The sequence below is a fragment of the Haemaphysalis longicornis genome, unplaced genomic scaffold, assembly GCF_048455015.1.
Source record: "Haemaphysalis longicornis isolate Haplotype H1 unplaced genomic scaffold, Haemaphysalis longicornis Haplotype H1 scaffold_7, whole genome shotgun sequence".
Classification (NCBI taxonomy): Eukaryota; Metazoa; Arthropoda; class Arachnida; order Ixodida; family Ixodidae; genus Haemaphysalis; species Haemaphysalis longicornis.
In genome coordinates, this window is record NW_027526422.1 from 43,131,189 (window position 1) to 43,151,548 (window position 20,360).

The 20,360-nt window shown below is 47.5% G+C and overlaps 1 protein-coding gene and 1 long non-coding RNA gene across 5 annotated transcripts in view; one reads left to right on the forward strand and one right to left on the reverse strand.

The window, feature by feature from the left end:
* The first annotated feature begins 81 nt into the window (after positions 1 to 81).
* Positions 82 to 2,156, forward strand: LOC144145387 (uncharacterized). 3 transcript variants are annotated; one of them, XR_013317492.1, is made up of 3 exons: positions 82 to 162; positions 587 to 659; positions 1,956 to 2,156. It is a non-coding gene; the product is annotated as an uncharacterized LOC144145387 (long non-coding RNA). The 3 variants fall into 3 exon arrangements; XR_013317491.1 differs by having other exon boundaries at positions 158 to 281; XR_013317490.1 differs by lacking the exon at positions 82 to 162 and adding an exon at positions 169 to 380.
* Positions 2,157 to 16,821: 14,665 nt separating this feature from the next.
* LOC144145390 (monocarboxylate transporter 9-like) overlaps positions 16,822 to 20,360 on the reverse strand; it is a 66,351-nt gene continuing 62,812 nt past the window's right edge. For both annotated transcript variants that reach the window (XM_077676978.1, XM_077676977.1), the window contains exon 6: positions 16,822 to 18,407. In XM_077676978.1, coding sequence (XP_077533104.1) covers positions 18,250 to 18,407 — 158 coding nt within the window. In that variant the 3' untranslated portion in view covers positions 16,822 to 18,249. The remainder of the gene's footprint in view (positions 18,408 to 20,360) is intronic.

A 20,360-nucleotide genomic window follows, 5' to 3' on the forward strand; every position in this document is an offset into this window, starting at 1 on the left:
GCGGAGAGTACACACGCCGGGTCGTGTCGCCGACGTCGTCCGGACGGTGACGAGCGTTCCCTGGCGGCGGCGCCCGATTGATGTCCCCGTTGCGCGTCTAGCGATATCTATCGCTTCCGACATCTGAGCGGTTGAAGACGAGCATGTCTGCAGCAGCTGTCGGTTAGGGTGGTCGGATATTTGTTTACGATAGCTATGAAAAGGGCCAGGAGATGTCTTTGGCCTTCCTCTGTTCAATTTGCAAGTTAAAAGGGTGCAAGCGTGATGACGGGATGGCCTCCGTGGGTTACAGTTTGTTACTGAAAGTCAGAAAAAGCAAAATAGCTCCCGTGTGACGTTGTGAAATTAAAAGTGCTTAACTCTAGCCACAGTGTTTTACGGTAGGCGAATTTCGTTTGTTAAAAAAATGATGCCTAGAAATGTTTCGGAGGGGTTCTGGGCTTGAAGAATACACGGATGCGTGTTTCTTTGCGGACTTTTTTGGCCGCCACATAAAATTCAGTGAAACGCGGACTACAGAACACACTTTCGTAAATTCTTGCTCTTCTAAACTCTGACAACGAAATTATTTGGCCGTTGTTACTAGGCGGAGGCAAGCTCTGGACGTTGCCCTTGCCACTTGTGCAGTCAAGTGGTCGAACATGTGTGTCCTGATTCTGGTGAGTAGTACTCAAGTCTGCCAGCTTGTTTTCAACCCTTCATGTCTTCTAGTCGTTTTACGACGACTACAATTGTTCGCTTTTTCAATGTTATCTTCCTTGTAACTTGAAGATGTTCACTGTGGAGTGGGACGCACGTTCTGCATGGGAGGTTCTTTGCCAATAGTCTTCTCTCTTTTGTGAAGAAGGCTGCTCATAAATATAAGAGAAAGTGAGGCAACGCCTTTATCTGCGCCAAGAGATTAAGTGGTGATATTGTTCGGGAATTGAAATAAAACTTCCATACTTCAAAGTATCAGTTAAGTGTCATGAACTCTCTCTGAATTCGACTTTGAATTTCCCTTTTGTCTCGTTAACATGTAATGACGGGTGTTTTCGTTACTCCGACTACATATGACGCTGGCTTAATGCAACGCAAGCGCACACATTGCCAAAAAAAAATCGTAATTTTTTTTTATCCATTGGAGATTTTACTGCCTTCTATGATTTGTTAGCAATCTTTTCGGCCAGTGCAGCATTCTTCAACCACAAAAGTACTTCCCTTTATAATCAGCCTCTTACGTTAAACACTACTATTCGGCTGTTTAAACAGTCTGTCACAGACGCCACGAGTGTGCACATGTCTTCATTGCTTCCTTTTCATCTGCTCTTTTTTTAGCTCGGCTAGGAAGCAACGTTGGGCTACCAATGCATATCGCTCCGCTCGTTAAATTCGTTCAGATTTCGGCTGCCTTCCGTACCGAACTACGTCACGATACGGGCCTAAGCTGTCAAATACCTTCACCAGCGGACTTATTCCGGCGGAAAATGTAGCGCTAACCTTACGAAGCCTGCAGCAAAAGTAATGGGAACAATTTTAGGTGAAGTACAGTCGCGTCCTTGGTAGAAGCACCAGTCGTGCCGAATAAAAGTGACCCAGGCCTCCATCTTGGAAGACCCCTCGATCTTAAGCGTTGGATATGGGAACCCCAGCACCGGTCTCTTCTTGGCTTTCTGCGTGCAACTGGTGCAACGTTGTACCTATAAACCTCCCCGTTATGCCGTAGGGCAATCTATCACAATAAAAAAAATGAAAGTAACCTCTGCTACAGGAGCAACATAAGGGGCAAAAAAAACGGCTTTGTGCTCCAAACTGCTAATGACCAGTTCCTTCAGTTCATTCGCGTCTGTAATGGACAACCACTTTACGCCAAAAGGTTGAACAACCGCATTGTAATGCTGTTTCTGTACCCCCTCTCCACATAGGGGCAGAGGGGGTTCCACATGGTTAGCCCCTCCCACCCTCTCCCCTCACAGAATTCTTTCAACTCTCCTGAGCTCTGAAGCCGCGCCCTGCCCACACCGGTGCCTGCAGCACCATCTTCTGCTGGTCGAGCGGGTGCCGTGGCTGGAAAGTCATATGGGGTCCTGGACTGAGGATAAGCCACCCTACTGAGGACTCCACCTCGTGAAGGCTCCATTGAAACATTGCCAACAATAAAGATGTTTATTCTTCCTCGTCCATACCCCCGGGTTGTATGCGGCTTGTTCGGTTATTGTATTGATGTTCTTGGCACGCTGCTTTTGTGTTCCGACTTTGTTGACCTCAACCGCAGCCCCCCAGAAAACCATGAGGAGCCTACAATCCTATACAGTGGTGAATCAGAATGGCAAACGGAAATCTTGTGGCATTTGTGCGGCTTGAAACAGCCGTCTGGTGGTCTTTCCCAAGGCCAGCTAGGTTGACGTGCTGAAAGCCGTAAATGATGTCAGGAGCCCGGCATTCTGTGGAAAGAAAACTAGTTGCAATAAATGAAAGAGTGTCTGCACTTGACTCTAGAAATAAATAAGTCTATTGGAACATCTGAATATCAGTTACAAGCCATCCGAGAATCAATCAGTGGCATTATCGAAGCTATGGCACCCTAAATTACCATCCGGACGACGTGGAAGATCTGAGGTGCCGCAAAAATCTTTAATATTGTTGGTATGATAGCAATAAAAATGGAGCGAGACTGAAAAGAAAGTTACGGCTGCTCTAACGCAATACACTGATCTTATCTTAACAAGCGACATAATCGCGCATGCGTATCGTTTGTGCTGTTACTTACTGCGGCTAGAACGAGCCTGGTAGGCTTGGAATCGTTCAGCCTATGAGCTTTAAGGCAAAACAATAAATACATACTCAACACCAGAAACTAAGAGGTAGCAACGCCTCACCGGTTAAAGATTTCTGCTTCGCAATAGTGCACGTTCGAATGAAGTCGACCGAATTCGCCAAATCACTCCCACACTCGGTTTCTTTCGAACTTTCGAAATGCGATACGATAGCGGGCATGTGAATGGCGCTACCTGCATATGCGAGGGTCTTAACGACGAAGTACAACCGGTTGCACACACAGCCCTCTTCTCCAAAGCTCTTTCTTGAACAACGAAAACACTAGTGATCCCAACACACGTGCACGCGTAAGTTTGCCTACCTTGCATCAACACATGAGGTCTCATTGCCCAATACATCATGACACGAACCGGTGCACCCAATTAACGCGATAATAACGCGAAGCACCCTTTAGGCTCCTTCCCGACCACAGCATTTCTTACTTCGGCAACATGGGCATGTGTCTTCAAATATTTTTTTTCTCTTTTCTCTCTGTTTCTCTGAAACAGCTTTGAAACCTCAAATGTATGCGTAAGGGCCGCGGGAATCACCGCTGGCACAAGTTAACGTCCTCAGATGTGGGTACCCGCGTACGTTTCACTAAGAAGGGGGTGATCGCAATCGCGATGTATTGACAAATGTGCGTACGTTCATACGCATGAACAAATTTTGATAAAATGAGATAGAATAATTGTTCGCAGGAATACCATTATCTATTACGAAATCTCGTTTTTCGGAATTTCCGCAATCAAAAATTAGAAAGGTAGGGTGGGCTTAGTAGGCTGTATAAAAGTTTTTCTGACACCTCGACACTGCTTATTCCGGACCACTGCTAGTTCCAAAGCGAGCTCTATAGTGTGTCATATGAACAAAGAACTCGCGTAGAAAATACTCGTAATACGCTTGGTACCACCCTTATCTCGCTTTTTTTAAAACAATAAACGCATTATTTTAGTCCCCGATGTTTCGGCGTTGCCCATGTTCTCACAAGCACATCGCCTCCATCAATGCCGCCGTACCCGTGGGCGAATGAAGTATATGCATACACGTGCAGAAATACTGTACGTTGCTGCTATCGGGTCGTCTTGTCACTCGGTAAAATGGCCCCATCTCTCTAAATACGGCCGTAAAGTAACATTTTAAGTGTGCCGCTGCTCACGTACGTGGCGCGCAAACATGAGCAGCGTATTATCTATGATAAAAGGCTGCGCCTTTGAAGTGGGCAATTACTGCGTCGGGCAGCCTGGCTACAAAGGGCAACGGCCCGCAAGGAGGAAGGGAAGCGACGTGGCGTGTTCATTGCGACACTCTAGGATATTTGTTCTTCGAAATGAATTGCCATTAGCGTTCACAGTCGCCCCCCCCCCCCCCTCCCCAGCTGATGCACATGAACAAAACTTTCAACAGATGAGCAGCATCAGCCTTGTACCAACCTTCCTACGCGGGGCTTGTTGAAGTTGGCTATACCGTAGCAAGGATTGAAGGGGCATGAACGGAACGTGAAAGCTTCTGGGAAACAAAAAAGCTTATTAAGGCAGCGAGAAAATATACAGGCTAGGCTACTAAGCCTAGAACATAACGAACAACATATGAGATAGTCAATTTGTCCGAAAGGTTCAATACTCCAGCAACGTTGCAAGAAAAGCACTACTGGATTCGAAATAAGTAGGGTACAAGTGAGGCTTTGTTCAGACTACCGACGCAAAAGCCATAATATCGTGATCTATAAACGTATAAAAAAGCGGCACTTCACGCAGTTCAGTTGGCTGAGACGTAAAATGACGTCATTCATTTAAAGTTATTACCGCAGTTGCGGCAACAGTATGAACCTGGCCTTAAGAATTGGCTCAGCCCATGTAGTGCATCACTCAACCGAGCGATGAAGCAGGGACAAGCAGGGACGTCAATGGGTAGGCTTTTTGAAGTTGCACTGCGTTTAATGCGCGAGGTCATCTGGTATTATCACCAAGTTTGGCTTTAAACTTCTACGTGTTTAAGAATATGATATTCGCATGATTTATTTTTGCGCCTGCTTTTCTTTTGAGCACCCTAAAATACTTGCAGTAATGGACTCTTCGCGCCGTCCGGAGGAGCAGCCGGCTGCGTTGATAACGCGTAGGGGCAACTTCCGCGGCTGTTCTTAACTTGTAACCGAATCCAACTTGGTTGGCGAGGGCCTAGCAGGAATTAAGAACGAGCTGCAAAAGGCACTCAGTAACCCGCCGCGATGGCTCAGTGTCTAAGGCGTTGCGCTGATCAGCACGAGGTCGCGGGTTCGATTCCCGGCCGCGGCGGCCGCTTTTCTCATGGAGGCGAAGAGCAAAAACGTCCGTGTGTACGAGATTTCGGCGCACGTTAAATATCCCCAAGTGGACGAAATTAATCCGGAGCCCTCCACTACGGCGCGCCTCATCGCCTGCGTTGCGCCGGCGCGTTAAACCCTACAATCAATCAAGGCACTCAGTAGAGCGAAGGCAGAAAAAGCCGCAGGTGACAGGGGAAAAATCCAGGCAGGCACTTACGAGACTTACATGTGGGGTTGCAAAAGCATTGCATTTTATTTCAAGCTGTGTGATCCTCGATGTGTAATCGCAGGTCGGCCGGGATTATGTCCTTATCTTTGCGACGTCTTCGTCACAAGAGTGATTTATGTCTGCCGCGTAATCTTCGCGCCGTAACAATTGTGCTCTTGTCAGCTTGTGGTGACTTCAGCTGCAGCGAGCGCCCGCTATTTTCCTCGCATTGCGGCATTTTTTGGTTTCTTGCATCTTCTTCTTGGACGTACTTCCGCGGGCGGTAACGTTTCACAGCTGCCACCGAGGTAGCCACTTTATTATTGATTGATTTATTGATTGATTGATTGATTGATTGATTGATTGATTGATTGATTGATTGATTGATTGATTGATTGATTGATTGATTGATTGTAGGGTTTCGCGCTGACGCAACGCAGGCGATGAGGCGCGCCGTAGTGGAGGGGTCCGGCTTAATTTTGACCACCTGGGAATCTTTAACGTGCACAGAAATCTCGTACACATAGGTGTTTCTGCTATTTGCCTCCATCAGAAAAGCGGCGGCCGCGGCCAGGAATCGAACCTGCGGCCTCTTGCTCAGCAGCACAACGCCTTAACCACTGAGCTACCGCGGCGGGGGGTAGACGTTTTATAGTGCATCGTAGTAGAGGCAGCACAGGCATACAGAAATGTTCGCAGTGCTTCGCTTGTCTTTTTATATCAATGGTCATTATCCTTTTCTGGTGGCATATTTTACTTTACCCTGTTAGTTTGAATGAGATGTTTGGTTAATCGCCCTATTTAGCAACACATACACGATGTGAAAGCACACGTCTTTTGCTGCTTTTGTAATTAGCAATGCTCAAATTGTTCATGTGGTCATTCCCTTGTTGGATAGTGTGCTGCTATTATCGATCATTTTCTCTTTGCGTCGTTTTCTCCCTCTCTCCGTTACTATTATCGAAAGGCTTGGCCAATCGCCTTCGTTACCCTGTAAGCAAGCTTTGCTACTTTCTTAAAAGGAATCTGCAGAATACTCCTGTAGGACCCATGGGTTCGATTGTGTCCTCCCATTACCGTCGTCTAGGTCATTTTCCTTGTGGGTCTTTTTTGTTTTGTTCTTTTCCTCCAGGGTAATCTCCGCGTACCCACGGAGGGGATTGTTTTCTTCTCTTGTGTTTCCTCCTCCATCGCCCATGTACAGTAAGCCCGCTTGTATCGAACAGCGCGAGGATTGTAAAATAGTTCGATGTAGCGAAAATTCGTTATAGAACGTGAAGCAAAAACATTTGAGATCAATCTTGCCGACGGAGTCACGAGCTAACGCTGAGCTCTTACCACCCTGCAGTTCACTATTGATACGACAGTTTCTCGGAAAGAAAACAATAATTTATTGGGCGGAAGAACTGCGTTAGTGTAGCCTGCTTCTTGGAGCGCAACGCGTTGCTGGTGACTGCTTGCTGCACGGTATCTAAACAGTCGACAAGCACAAGACCGCTGCCCTCAATGGCACTGCAGTATCGCCGTAGCGCAGGGCCACGGCAGCGACGGCTTCACTCGTGCTCGGAAGCGGCTCGGAGTCCTCGGCGTCTTCGACAGAGCGGAGACAAGCATGGATACAAGCGAATAACGGCGAACCCAGCGAACCCAGCAAGTGCGCGAAGCGAGTGGCGCGGGCTTGAAGTTCGGTGACACCGCAGCCCGCAGCGCCCAATGTGGCGCTTTCACCTCCAACGGCATGCATGCGTAGAGCTGGTCCGCTCTTCCACGGCCGGTTTGGACGCGCCCGCGCTCGCGCGGGAGTCGCAAGCGACACCCGCGACACCGCTGTGCGCCGACGTATTGCGGGAAAGCCTGCCGCATGCCTAAGGAGAGCGAAAAATTCCGCGCGGGAGAGTTCGATATATCCATTGTGAGCAAAATCGCGTTCGATATAAAAAGTTTTAAATGCATGTAATTTTACCAGAATTACACAAGTGTTCGGTACAGTCAATAATTCGATATAACCGTGTTCGATATAAACGGGCTTTACGGTAGGAACTACGTATTCGCTATTACCATAAAAACGTGGGGTGGTGCGTAAGTAGCGTTCTCACATTGCTCGTGCAGGTTTCAATACACGTCTCCAGCACACGTTTCTAAGTCGAAGGCCACAAGCGCATTCACTGGGTTCACCTTTTGTTCACTGGGCCCACCTTTTATGCCGAGCTAGGACTCGGCAATCGTGCCGGCGATGCGTGCTGAACTCGCCTTTTGTAGGACCCGGTTTCGGATCCCAGAACAACTTGATCAAGTAAGCCCAATGATCTGAAGATTGAAACATCCAAAAGTTGGAGGACTGTGGTTGTATATAAGTTGCTTAATAAGATATCAGTTTATCAGTTAAGAGCGTAACTGACACCCTAGATTTGGGACAACCGATGGAACACGCTGGGTTTTAAAAAATGCTGCTTAACAGTGCATCACGTTTATGCCAACAACCTTGTTCTGAAGAAATCCAGGGAGTATAATAATTCTTTTTACATGACATTTCATTATCATCGTAATCAGCAGTTACTAGCCTGCATGCGTGCGCTGCAGAATGAAGGCCTCACCCATGTTCCATCAGCAGTACCTGTCTTGCGATGCCCTAGGTCATTCCTTACCCTGAATTTCGTTATTTCATCCATCCATCGAGTAAATGGCCTTCCCCTACTTCTCCGTCTCTCGCTATAGCCACTCAGTTGCCTTGATGATCCACCGGTTGCCCGTTATCCGCGTTAAGTCCCCTCCTTCCTCTTCTCACTTTCATCTGTGATGTCTTCCACCAACGTTTGTTCTGTAGTATGGAATGCTCGTTTGCTGTCCCTAAGCGTTCCTACCATCGTCTTTATATACACTGCTCCTTCAGCTGACTGAAGTTATCCTTCATGCTGCTTAGTACGCTTTTAGTTCATGCCCCATTTGTCATTTCTGGCAGTGCGGTATGGCTGTATAGGCTTTTTGTGGTTTTTCTGCCGGTTCACTGTACAATATAATAGAGAGTGTTGGCATACCGTTACTGTGTGTACGTTACCATCTACGGTACTTGTGGGAGTCGGCTGCGCACGCGTGAGAAGTTGCCTCGAACGGTAACTTACCGGCACGGGCTTTGCCGTCGCCAGCGAGCGTCCCGAGCAGACTAAGTGTACCCTCGCGTCTTGACTATCGCAGATACAAGAGCTCTTGGCGCTTGATGCTTGGTACAGCAAATAAAAGTAATCTTAGTTGATGTTGTTTATTACGATTTTCGTGTTAAATGACGCTGGGGAGAACGACAAACGACTATTTTTCTCAGATGGGAGAGAAAAATGGCCGCCTTTACTCGTCCAAGCCTCACCCGCTTCAAATAGTTTGGATAAGTTTCTGAGCTCGCAAAGGGCTTTCATGCTTCAACAATTGTGCTGGGCTAGGTAGTGTAGATTATTGAGTAATTACTACAACATATTTTAATCATTTCTTGCCGGAATATCTAGTGCGGGCGTAAATTTTAGTTCACCTTGATTCAAACTCTACTCAGTCGATGGCGCCACAACCGCGTTTTCTTTTATAGATCTTCACAGGTGATGGCAACGGTATTCTCAATAGAACGCATATTATTGGGAACGCTTCATCCACGAAGCGAAACCATCAAGCTACTTTAAACCAAAGCGTATAGGTATGAGCAACAAAATTATGCACGATTTCTTTTGAGACTAATTCCTCAGACTTCGCTATCTGCACCTTGGCGGTCGGAATACGCAAACAGCAAACGGTAAGCAGAAACGTGTCCTACCGTTTTCAGCGGTAAACGGAAATTCCCGCCTCCGGTAACACAGTAAACGGTAACGCAAACGCGGTAATGATGTGCTAAAATTCTCTGTCGTCTGCAAACCTCAAGTGGCTCAAATATTCTCCATTCACTCCTGCCCCTGTCTTCTTCCAGTAAATCTTCCTCAATACCCTCTTAAGACAGCCTGTAAACAATATTGGAAAGATAGTGTCTTCTTGCCTCCCTTTTTGTCTGATCTGGGTCTTTTCACTCTCGTTGATGATTACCTTACCCGTGCGTCCCTGTATATGCATGCCTTTTCAGCATACCTACTTCTTGTCTCCTGAAGGCGCAAATGCACGGAGAGAGTTGATGGCAACAGCCACATCTGGGGCCGAATTCTCTAAAATGACGGGGCGTCGCTTTGAAACGACGGGGTAGCGCCATGCAAATGCATGTGTTCTGGGGTTGGGGCCGTCGCTTTAACAAAGATGTGCAAGCAGTGTGAGCCGCAGAAAATAATGTGTAACTTAGTGGTAAACCCGCAAGCGCGATGTCTACAGAGCGTAGTCAAGGCAAAGGAGCAGCCGCGCCAGGCCCGCCGTGATCGGCGCGCACACTCCAGAGAGGAGGAAAGGCGGCCGCGCGCCGCGACCGCTGCGTGCGAGAGTACGTTTCCCCCTCGCCCGATGGAACGGTCTTTGACAATGTACTAAATGCACCTCTTAGGCCTTTACACCAAAACCTGCCTCGAATCGAAGATATGCTTCGCATGCAAAGCCTGCCCTGTCTCGCCGAAAGGTTCCGCAAGCCTAAATTTTTCGTTTAGCAAATACTCCGTCGGAGTATTCTAACGGTTTCCGTTTTATTATCTCTATCTCGCGCAGAAGGCTCGTCCTCGCAACGCCGCATTTTAGCTGAGCGCGCAGCGCCAACACGGCGCATTCGGCGAGTGTTCAGACCAAAACGTGACCTGTCGCGGTGGTTGCCCCTTATCGGCGATCGGAGGAGGTGCGTCCTTCAGGCTTTAGCAACGACGGCTCTTTCCCAGCACCAAGCGCAGCAGCCGAGTGTCACTCCTCATTAGACGAAGCGTTCATCGCTGCCGTGTGGGCAGCGGGCGTGACCGGTACAAATGCCGCGCGTCGTATACGGCACGCGCTAGCATAAAAAACATCACCATCGCGAGGGGCACGATCAAATGCAGAGCATTTCTGCGGGGGGGCGCGCCTGCAAGTCGTATGGATTACGTATTGGTTGTTGTTGTTGTAATTGTTGTCTTCCAGCGTAGACATTGTCGATGAAGTCGATGGTGAAACGTGCCGTGAACCCCCTGCCGCGGCTATGACGCAACGTGGAGCGGCTATGACGCAACGTGGCGCGGCTATGACGCAACACAATCCAACACAATCCACTTTAATCCAATCCAATCCAAATCCAAGCCAATCCAATCGAATCCAATCCAATGCCCCTCGCGAGAGAGTGTTATAGCGCCGAAATCGCCACCACGTGAACGCGTGATGCTGACGTCACGATCACGCCACAGATGTTAGCGACCGCAGCGCGCGCGAACGACATATGTGGTTTAAGCGCGAACCGACCGCGGCGAGAGAGCGCGATGCGAGCGCCCCACATGTCCTTGCGCGCGAACCTAACGCGGCGAGAGAGGGTGTTGCGCACGTCCCCACCTGTTGTGCGCCCGAACCGAACGCGGCGAGAGAGGGCGTTGCGAGCGGAGAGAAGGCGAGGAGGACGCGGGGGAGAGGGCGCACCTCTGGCCGACGGTTGAATGAGTCAAGGATATAAGGCACGTTCGTAACCTTCCGTTCTGTGTCGGCTTTGTGGCTCAGTTGGTAGAGAACCGTGCACCTTGCGTTCCGCCCGCAGAGTCGTAGGATCGAAACCTGGCGCCGGCAAGTATTAAATGCAGAGCATTTCAGTAACTCACGATGTCACCCGCGTTGGCGTCCGTAGTCCGCACGCTCACTGCGCATGCGCGTCGAGTCGAGGCGATAGCGAACTCTCTCGCGAGGGGCATTGGATTGGATTCGAACACTCTCTCGCGAGGGGCATTGGATTGGATTCGATTGGATTGGCTTGGATTGGATTGGCTTGGCTTGGATTTGGATTGGATTGGAATAAAGTGGATTGTGTTGGATTGTGTTGCGTCATAGCCGCGGCAGACGCGCTGGGGCCGGCGCATGTGCTGTACTCTCTCTTCCGCGGTTTCCTCTCTTTCTAGCGCGGCGCATATAACCGGTGTGCCGTTCTCCGGCGAAGCAACATCCGCGCTTGGCTCAAACACCTAGAGTCCACGCCGCTTTACAAGTACGCCAACGTCGTCGACTGGGACCGGCTTACGCAGTCCCCTCAACGTATATAAGCGGCGGAGCGCGCGTTCGGAATTCAGTCAAGGGCGTCTTTGCTTGGCTTTCGCTTGACGTGACGCTTTGCTTGACTCGAGTAGATGCGACGCATTTACTCGAGTTCCCCCCGTGGGAAGATGCGGGCGGCTTTTATTTTTTTATATAGTGTAGGGGGAGCGATGCGGACGCGGACTACGGACGCCAACGCGGGTGACATCGTGAGTTACTGAAATGCTCTGCATTTAAAAGCACTGTGACAAGGGCGCGAAGCGACACCCACTGCCCCCCCATCGTTTCACTTGTCGCTTCGCGCCCTTGCACAGTGCTTTTATGCGGCCCACACTGTGTGCACACCTTCCTCAAAGCGACGGCCCCAACCCCAGAACACATGCATTTGCATGGCGCTACCCCGTCGTTTCAAAGAGACGCCCGTTTTTTAGAGAATTTGGCCCCTGGTATACGTTTTTCCATTTGGCCGCATTCTTACAGCGAAGCTGTCTGTGGCTAATATCCATCATATTGTCTCCGACTAGAGAACGATGTAGACAAAAATCGCACGCGAGCGTAACGCCACCTTGCGGCAACCACTTAAATACCCGGGACTTCAAAACTGCACGACACACCTATAGCCAATGGAAAAACTTAGCTGAAAAACAAAACCGCCTTTGGACCTTCATATTTTCATATAAGACTGCTTGTATTTTCCCAGAAAATTGTCTTCCCAGCAATACATTTGTGTTTAGAGCTGAAGACGAATTAATGGTGATCGGTTAATCTTGGTCTTTGTAACGTGGCTTTCCAACATCGAGTGTTGCACAGTGAACGCCCATCTACGGAGAGAGGATTGTTACAGAAAATGGCTGTAACACTTAGTTTGTCTGAACTATCCCGCAACAAATTGCATAAAAATTAGCCGCTGAAACGCCGTGTGTCTTTTGTTATCCCAAATTACATAATTCCCGGTGAAGTTGTAAATTTTGTGGAATTCCCTCCTGCTGTCAATACATGAGCTTCTATAGGAGGGAAACTGACAGCCCTGTGTTTGTCTGCTGGAATAAGACTAGTCCCTCCAAGTTTCATCCAGGTAATTAACTTGCAAGTATGCCCAATCGCAAATTACCAGCAGGCGTGTTTTGTTTCGTAACTCCTCGGACGACGCTCCGGTCAGGGAATATTGTAGCCTATGTTGAGGCTCCGCTGGTAATCCTGGTAATCCTTATTCAGAGTGGAATGGCACAGAATTTGTAACGGTTTTGTTAAATCTGGTATTGGGCCGGTGAACGTGCGCGAGAAAAACTTGGCGAGCGATCACATCATCGCGCGCGCCGCCACCGCTCAACATTCGAGAACACTCTGCCCAGCGTGCTTTTCTCCACGCCAGTTCACGCGCGTTCGTGCCTGAAGGGAAAAGCACGGAACAGCTCGTGCTACAGACGCCGAGTTCGCGAAGCCGATTGCCACCGATTCTAGCTCGTGCTAACGTAATACGTTTTGGAAGAAATGTGAATTCCTGCGTATACAGAACGATTCGGGCCTGCCAGTCATGGGGAACTTTCAGCGGTAGGTTCAGAAATACGTGTGAGGTGCAACAGCCGGGTCTTCAACGAAGGGAGAGATGGCCCGACAGAAGGAGAGCATCACTACCGAACAAGAGGAAGTGCAGCGCGAAAACCGCCGCGCCGCTACTCGAGAACGCATGCGACGACTTCGGTCCAGTCCCGAATATCGCGCGGGTGAAGAGGCGGCAGGGCGTCGGCGAGTTACAGAAGATCCGGAGTTACGAGCTCGCGTACATTGTACATAATTAACGACCGAGTGTTTATTGCTCTTTGGGAGGCTAACGACGACAGCACGAACAAAACTTGACCTAGTTTCGAAACACAACCACGGATAAACTTAGTCGCACCAAGAATAAGCTAAATAGGGTCACCAGCTTCGCTGTTTGCTCAGTCTTTGCCCCCCCCCCCCGTGCGAATCTGCCACTATTTTTCGCAGTTGATAACCTCCTTGTGGATATACGGCACCACCAGCGGCTTTTTTTTCTTGTCACGTGGTCGGCCTTACGGTGTGGTCTTTTCTTCAGCTTTTGGTGGAGGGTTTTAACCACTGTGACCAATACCATGCAGGGTAAACCGACTTTTTTAAAACCAACAGTTTTGATATTTCAGGCTTTGTTTGCGCTATGGTTAGAATATTTCAAGATGAAGATGTTAGGCATGACGCCGCAATCACAGTGGTCACCGTATTTGCCGTAATCGTCTCTGAATGGGCTGGTAATACCAGCGGGCATGGCTCAATGGTCCCTTTTGCAAGTAGCTCAGCAAGCCTTGCCCAACCAGAAGTTGTATATGCACTTCCCCAAATTTCCGTGGGTGCGTTAAGTCATCACAGATTATGGTAAGTAAAGTCGTGCCAGTCACATCATTTTCATTCCTGTAAGCATCAAAAGCCGGTGCTGGTTCCACATAGATGAGAATGAATACAAAACGCTTAGTACCAGCCGTATTTTAAACACAGACATATTTGTCAGTGCTACGAGATAAAGTAGGAATTCTTGTCGGCTGCACATTCTCGCGGAAGCCTATATTAACAACCGACTCACTCCACTCAAGCTGTGCTAAAGAAATACTTTTTATCTGAAAGTCATCTCCAAAGCGAGGTTCCGAGACCACGACAAACGATGATTGACATCTCTGTACAACTTGTCGGCAAGCATTGGTCGCATGGTGCGGGCGTTATATTGGAAAGTTGCGCAGTCGTTCAGGTTACCTTGTAAGGGCAGTGTAAAAGATGGGGTTTCACACTTGGTCATCATTGTTGTGCTCTGATACCACTGTGTGGCGCCGTGATGGAGCATATTAAGGCGAGTTTCAAAGTCAAGACAGCCACCACTTCATAGAAATATTTACATGAGTTAGCACGTACCAGAACATTGATAGATTTCGATAGTCTGTCTTTGTTACCAGAGCTTGACAGTCTTACTTTGTCCCTTTCCTTGGTCCCCTTCCTCTTCTAACTGACACAAGCAAGAGCCAGCCGCCGGTGTAAAAGTGGCGCAAGTGCGAGCTGCGCGACCTGACCGTGTGTGACATCATCACGCGAGTACTAACAGCTGTAGCTGGAACGTAATCTATCAGACAAGCCTAGCGTTGGTCTATCTCGCAGTAAAAGCCTTGGTAGCGATTCGCAGATGTTTCGTCGGTTCTTGGAGTTACAATTTCAAAGCCGTACTCAGCTTGAGGATTAACGCTTAATATTTCGGCTTAAGGTTACCTTAAAAAACGCGTAGTCAGCAAGCTGGCTCGATGCCGTAGTGAAAAAACTGAAGGTTTTGTATCTCTGATTAAGCCCAGTTAAACCTAGAAAGGAGAGGCAGGAGTGAAGAGATAGGCAAACGTGAGCAGTAGATGTTGTTAGGGCCTCCACTCAGTGAGAGGCATCCTTTGTCTAAAATGCCCTGGTGCTGTTTGGTCGTCCGGACCTGTCCCACCAGTCGGTGCGGTCCGAGAGCTCAGAGCTGGTCAGCTGTTCCGCCCATTGTTTATAGTAAGTCCGAAACCGCTCTGCAGGCGACTAACTAAAGTTGCTCTCTCTCTCTATCTCTCTCTCTCTCTCTCTCATGAGTGCAACTTGATTTTATAACAATAAAGAGAATGAGGCGCTCTACCGTGTGTTAACCTTGCACCCCGTTATATTGTCTCCGTCATTGCTAGATTGCTAGGAGGGATAAAACTGAGCAGAATTGAACTAGGGCTCGACAGTAACCTCAAAGCTGAAAAAATGACGGATGCTACTTGTTCGCCATTCCAGAGACTTTCCGACTGCTACGGGTGCTCTTTGTAATGTCGCAGCTTTCTTGTCAATTATAGTGCTCCTGTCTGAGTCATTCTGACTTTGCGACGTTTTTGCACTGTGCACGTGTCAGTCGCTTTGTAGACGCAATATTAGGTTACTCCCTAATGTCTACGAGTTCGATCGTCAGGCCTGCGAAACTCTGTTTCTATTTGCAGTTGCTTTTGCCTGCATCATCTGAGACCTACAGCCTAACCAGTCAAATGCGGGGAAAGCATCTGGTGAGTTGCCACCATTTGTTATATATTTTTAGTAGGATAGAGCCCATTTGTTTGAGGCTCGCAATAAAATTGGCGCACGTTTTATTGTAGCGAGTAAATCTTTCAAATCGAGCGAAATTGTATGTTGTCTTCATTGCCCCTTTAAGAACAGCAGGGAGGAGTAGTTTTTTTTTTTTAGTTTTGTGCAATCGGCAAGAAGTGTGTGGTGGGAATTCCCAAATGCTCGAGAGAGTAAATCGAAGCCGCCGAGAATTTACGCCTACTTTCTGATGCACATAGAAGAAACGAGAGAAAATGCAATGTACGACCACTCCTTGGGTACACTTATGGCTCGGAAGTACGGACTGCGGCTTTTTAAATAAAGCAGTGATCATTGGAGAGATCACTGCATGTCATTCTCTGTTACCATTCCAATTTCGTATTTTTGCAGGTTTAACAGTATTAGGACTCTGTTTCATCATTTACTTTATATTTACAATTTCACTTATTGTTGGCCAAGCTTTTTAACGTGTTATATAACAAACCGAATGGCTGACACCTATTGGAGCCCGGCTTAAACGATAGAGAGACTCTGGAATTACTTTAGTGACTTGATCACTGCAATGCTGATGTTACTGTCAGCCCAATGATTAATTTTTACCGCTACAATGTGTTATAACTATCTATTCAGGCCGGGAAGCATAGTTCATCAACAAAATTGTAGTTTCGGGTCAGACATCACCCTCTTGTATGGACAGGCCCGTGTGGCTCCCTGGTAGGCGTGTGTAACGCACCCGGATACATTAAGATACCGCCGTAAGGTCCCAGAACTGTTGTGACCGACAAAAAACTTAAGCTTTCGCTGTTCATAGTTTAGTGATTGTGCCGTAATTTGCGCACTGCCGCATGGGACATGCTGCCGAAACCAGAATTATTTCGAGTAACATGGAACTAAGAAATTTTGCTGGCGGTGGCGGCGCCATCGATTTTACGCCTATCAGACTTTTCTTGTAAACGGCCGCATCAATAATCTAGCTTTCTTGGGTGCATTGACTTCAGGCCACTTAATTTGAGGGCGAAAGGATCAGGGCTACTTGGGGTATTTATAATAAGGCGTCGCAGGTTTGTATGGTGCAAAACTCTTTAAAAGGCCACTAGTTGGTTTCGCAGAGGCGTTTGCTGCTAGAAGAAGTGTATAAATCGCAATTTCAGATACCATTCTCTATAATAGTGCTTTTCTCACATGTGTGTTATCTTCATAGAGCGTTTGCAGTTATTAAAAGTCACCTGCAGTGTGATTGAGACAAAAATGAGAAGCATGTGCATACTTGGAGCACCAACAAATCAAGTGTTTTATTCAACAATGTACGAAACTCAGCCGTGACAATCACACACGAGGGAACGCAAAAGAAAAAAGTTGACTTATAAACACTTTCATACACACAAACGTTGCAAACAAAAACAGCATTCGCAGAATGTACATTTCACTACAACGCTGTAGCTGGAAAGACGATTCGTTTGATTATAAGTAATCACAGTGTCTAAACATGTAACAGTTCTATGTTAAAGTACTCAACTCGTTTATCGCTGTTTGGTCGCTGTACGCTTGGCATCATGCACACAGTGTCTGAAAGGAATGAGTTAGTCCAGAATAACAAAGAAAACAAAGAAACGCAGCGCACTAACCTACGCTAAATGCACGCACGCTATAGCGGCGGCTGTTCCGGTACATAGCTCTACGCTACAAAAAACTCAGCTCAATGTGACAACAGTTAAGAACGCGCTGACAATTCTCAAGTCGAAATGCTTCGTCTCAAAAATAGAAGTAAATATATTGGCTCTCGCAGTCGCGCGCTTTACGCATCAGCAGCACAATAAAGTGTTTAGTGCGTGTGTGTATAAGTGTATGTTCTGTTTTCTTCGTTTGTCTCCGTTTGTTTGTTTTGTTTTTTGTTTGTTTGTGTGTTTGTATGGGTGTTTTTGTTTCGGTAGTTTGTTTCAGGTTATCGCAGTGGCTTTGAACTGTGTTTCACAACGCTTTTACATACCTAACACTCTGTTCCAGCACAAAAATACAGAGGGACCCTCGGCTCAGCCAAACGGACCGAAAAATGCGCTCGGTATACTTTCGCGGTCGTTACAATCCTTTGTTACTATACACTCATTACCTATACATGCACTTTCAACATAACGTTCTATGCTTGCTGTTGTATTTTCTTTCTCTCTTTCAAGGCTAACACGGAAATCGCTCTACTCTGAGGGCTAAGTGTCACCGTCGCATCCTGCCAAAAACCTTCCTGACATCGGGTACGTGTATCACAATGTCCACAAACAAAGTTTATTTCAAAACGACTGCTAGTTAAAAAGTGTGCACAACGACGATGGAAACAATGCACAAGGACACCAAGCTCATGCATGCATCACACTCGCTCCGAAGCCTAGGGCCAAGCAAAGATCATACTGGCACTGAGCCCTTGGCCCTTCATCGGACGAGATCTGCATATTCATTCAAAAAGACGAACGTTTCTTGTTCAACGTGGTTTCCTTGAGGATGTTGTTCTCGTGTTGGAGGAAAAGCTCGAACAGAGCTGTCGTCGTGATACCCCTCGTGAAACCGGCCTACTGGAAGGCCTGGAATCAAAGAATCGCTTCTGTGGCCTCACAGGCCAAAATGTGCGGTGTACGCATCCCTTAGCAAGAGGTGCGTGCGCGTAGTCTTTGTAGGCGTTGCTGGGTGGGTCACACGATTCTTTTCACACGGCGTCGTCTGGTTGTTGCTTAGGGGCGTCCTTGGACTGCCTGAACCTCTCCACGACGCAAGACAGCAGCCACAGGAAAGAAACGAACAACTGGAAACTTCCCAGCAACTGGAACACGCCTTCGTACGTGCCGTGGAAATCTCGGTAGTAGCCTACATGTCATTGCAGGGGACGGGGGAAAAGAACAAACATTTATGTTTAATCCTGGTTTCAAAGAAATAGTGACAAACGAAAAATGTGACCGCAGGTGCATTCATCGATATAGAAACAAGCGCGCACAACATCTCGTCCTTAATCTGCTCCAGACGACAGAACGTCAGAGAAGATAGTACGGCAGAATATCATCTCGATACACAAAAAGGTTTCATCCAACTTCGCCGTCCCCATGTGCAGGGTAGCCAGCCGAAGGCTTTCCTGGTTAACCTCCCTGCATTTGCTGTACTGTTTTTGCTACGTTCCTTCATTGCGCCATCCACACACACTCACGTCCCTCATTAGGAGCTGTGTGATCCGCAACTACCTCTTTCGAAAGAACACGCTCATCTCTGCGCGCCCTCGATATTGTGGGGTGCGGGCCATTCTTTGATTAGTGAGGGGAAAGTTATACTGATCGTCGTAATGATTCGTAGGGACGTGCGTGCGCATACTGTACGGACAATTTTCTTTCTTAGAGCCAACCAAATATCAAATTCTGGGGTAAGATTCCGGGATAAAATCCTTCGTCTCAACAATGCCCGTATGTGCTAGTGGTGTACCTAAGAAGGATTGATAAGGGAAAAAAAAGCCTGAGTATCCTTTTAAAGTATTTTGAAATGCATATTGGCATAAGATGGTATGTCCCGACGGGGGTACTTTCGGCGGGACAGAGTTGTTCTGAAGCAGCTTGGTGACATTTGTACGTATATAATGATGACGTATGTGCGTAAGGCATAAGTACGCATACCTTAAGTAGTACGCACTTTCATTGTACGTCACTGTTTAATTCTCCGGACGACACACTCTCTCCACACGAAAGTAGATAAGTGCACACGTACTTGTTTCTCGCGCTACACAGGCGTACAATGGGGTCCAGGATAAAATTTTTCTTCTGAACAAGAACGTATACACTAGCGGCATCAGCGAGATGCTGAAGAAAGAACTGAGGTTCCTTCTGCAAATGTTTTCATGCGCTGTTTTCGCATATCCAGTATACGCTAACCAAAGAAGATATATCCAGAGGGATGAACTACGTTGTGGTGGAAGGGGAGTTAGTAACGTTCGTTCCGACGCGCAAGTGCATATACGTAAGGACCTATTTTCGCATGTACCAGCCTTACATCCCATCTGTACGAACGGTGACTGGTGTACCGTAAAATTTATCGCCCGACCGCTGCTGACTCAACTCCTCTTTTTAGTAAATAGCGAAACACCTGTCCTCATTCCTGCTGTAAGAGGCCAAGATCATGCTACCGAGACAAATGCTGTTTGCTACACGCTGTTTGCTGTTTTACATGCGAATTTGTGCTAAACTGAAGTTTGATTTGTACCTGTTTTTTCGCCAGACAAACAGGGGAGGAGTGAAACAAGGCACATTATGAGCAGTTTGTTTATAATTAAAAGTTGTTGGATCTTTGAATTGTTGGCGTCCAGGTTTTAGCCAATGCGTTTTCCTTCCTTATAGATTTCGCCAACGTCGAACTTATGCTGAATTTTCATCCTACTAGATTTGCTCAGTAGTGAGTGATGATATCTATCCGGATATATCTTTTGTGGTTAGCGTATACTGTGCATGCGAAAACAACATAGAAAAACATTTCCATAAGGAACCACAGTTCTTTCTTCAGCATCTCGCTGATGCCGCTATGGTGCATACGCTTTTATTCAGAAGAAAAATTTTATCCGTTGATGACTGGCACCGAGAGCTGTTCACCGTTTTAAGAGTTTGCAGTTGCTGGAAAGGTACACGAAGAAAAAGCCGTGCGCTTGTGAGCGCGTGCCTCGCGGCGACCACCGAGTCCCCGGCTCGCGCAGTGGCTTTGGCAAAAAAGAAAAAAACTCCAGCACTGTCGTAAAGTGTTCCATGCATGTAAAAAAATACTCCAGCGCTAATGCTAAAGATGAAAACA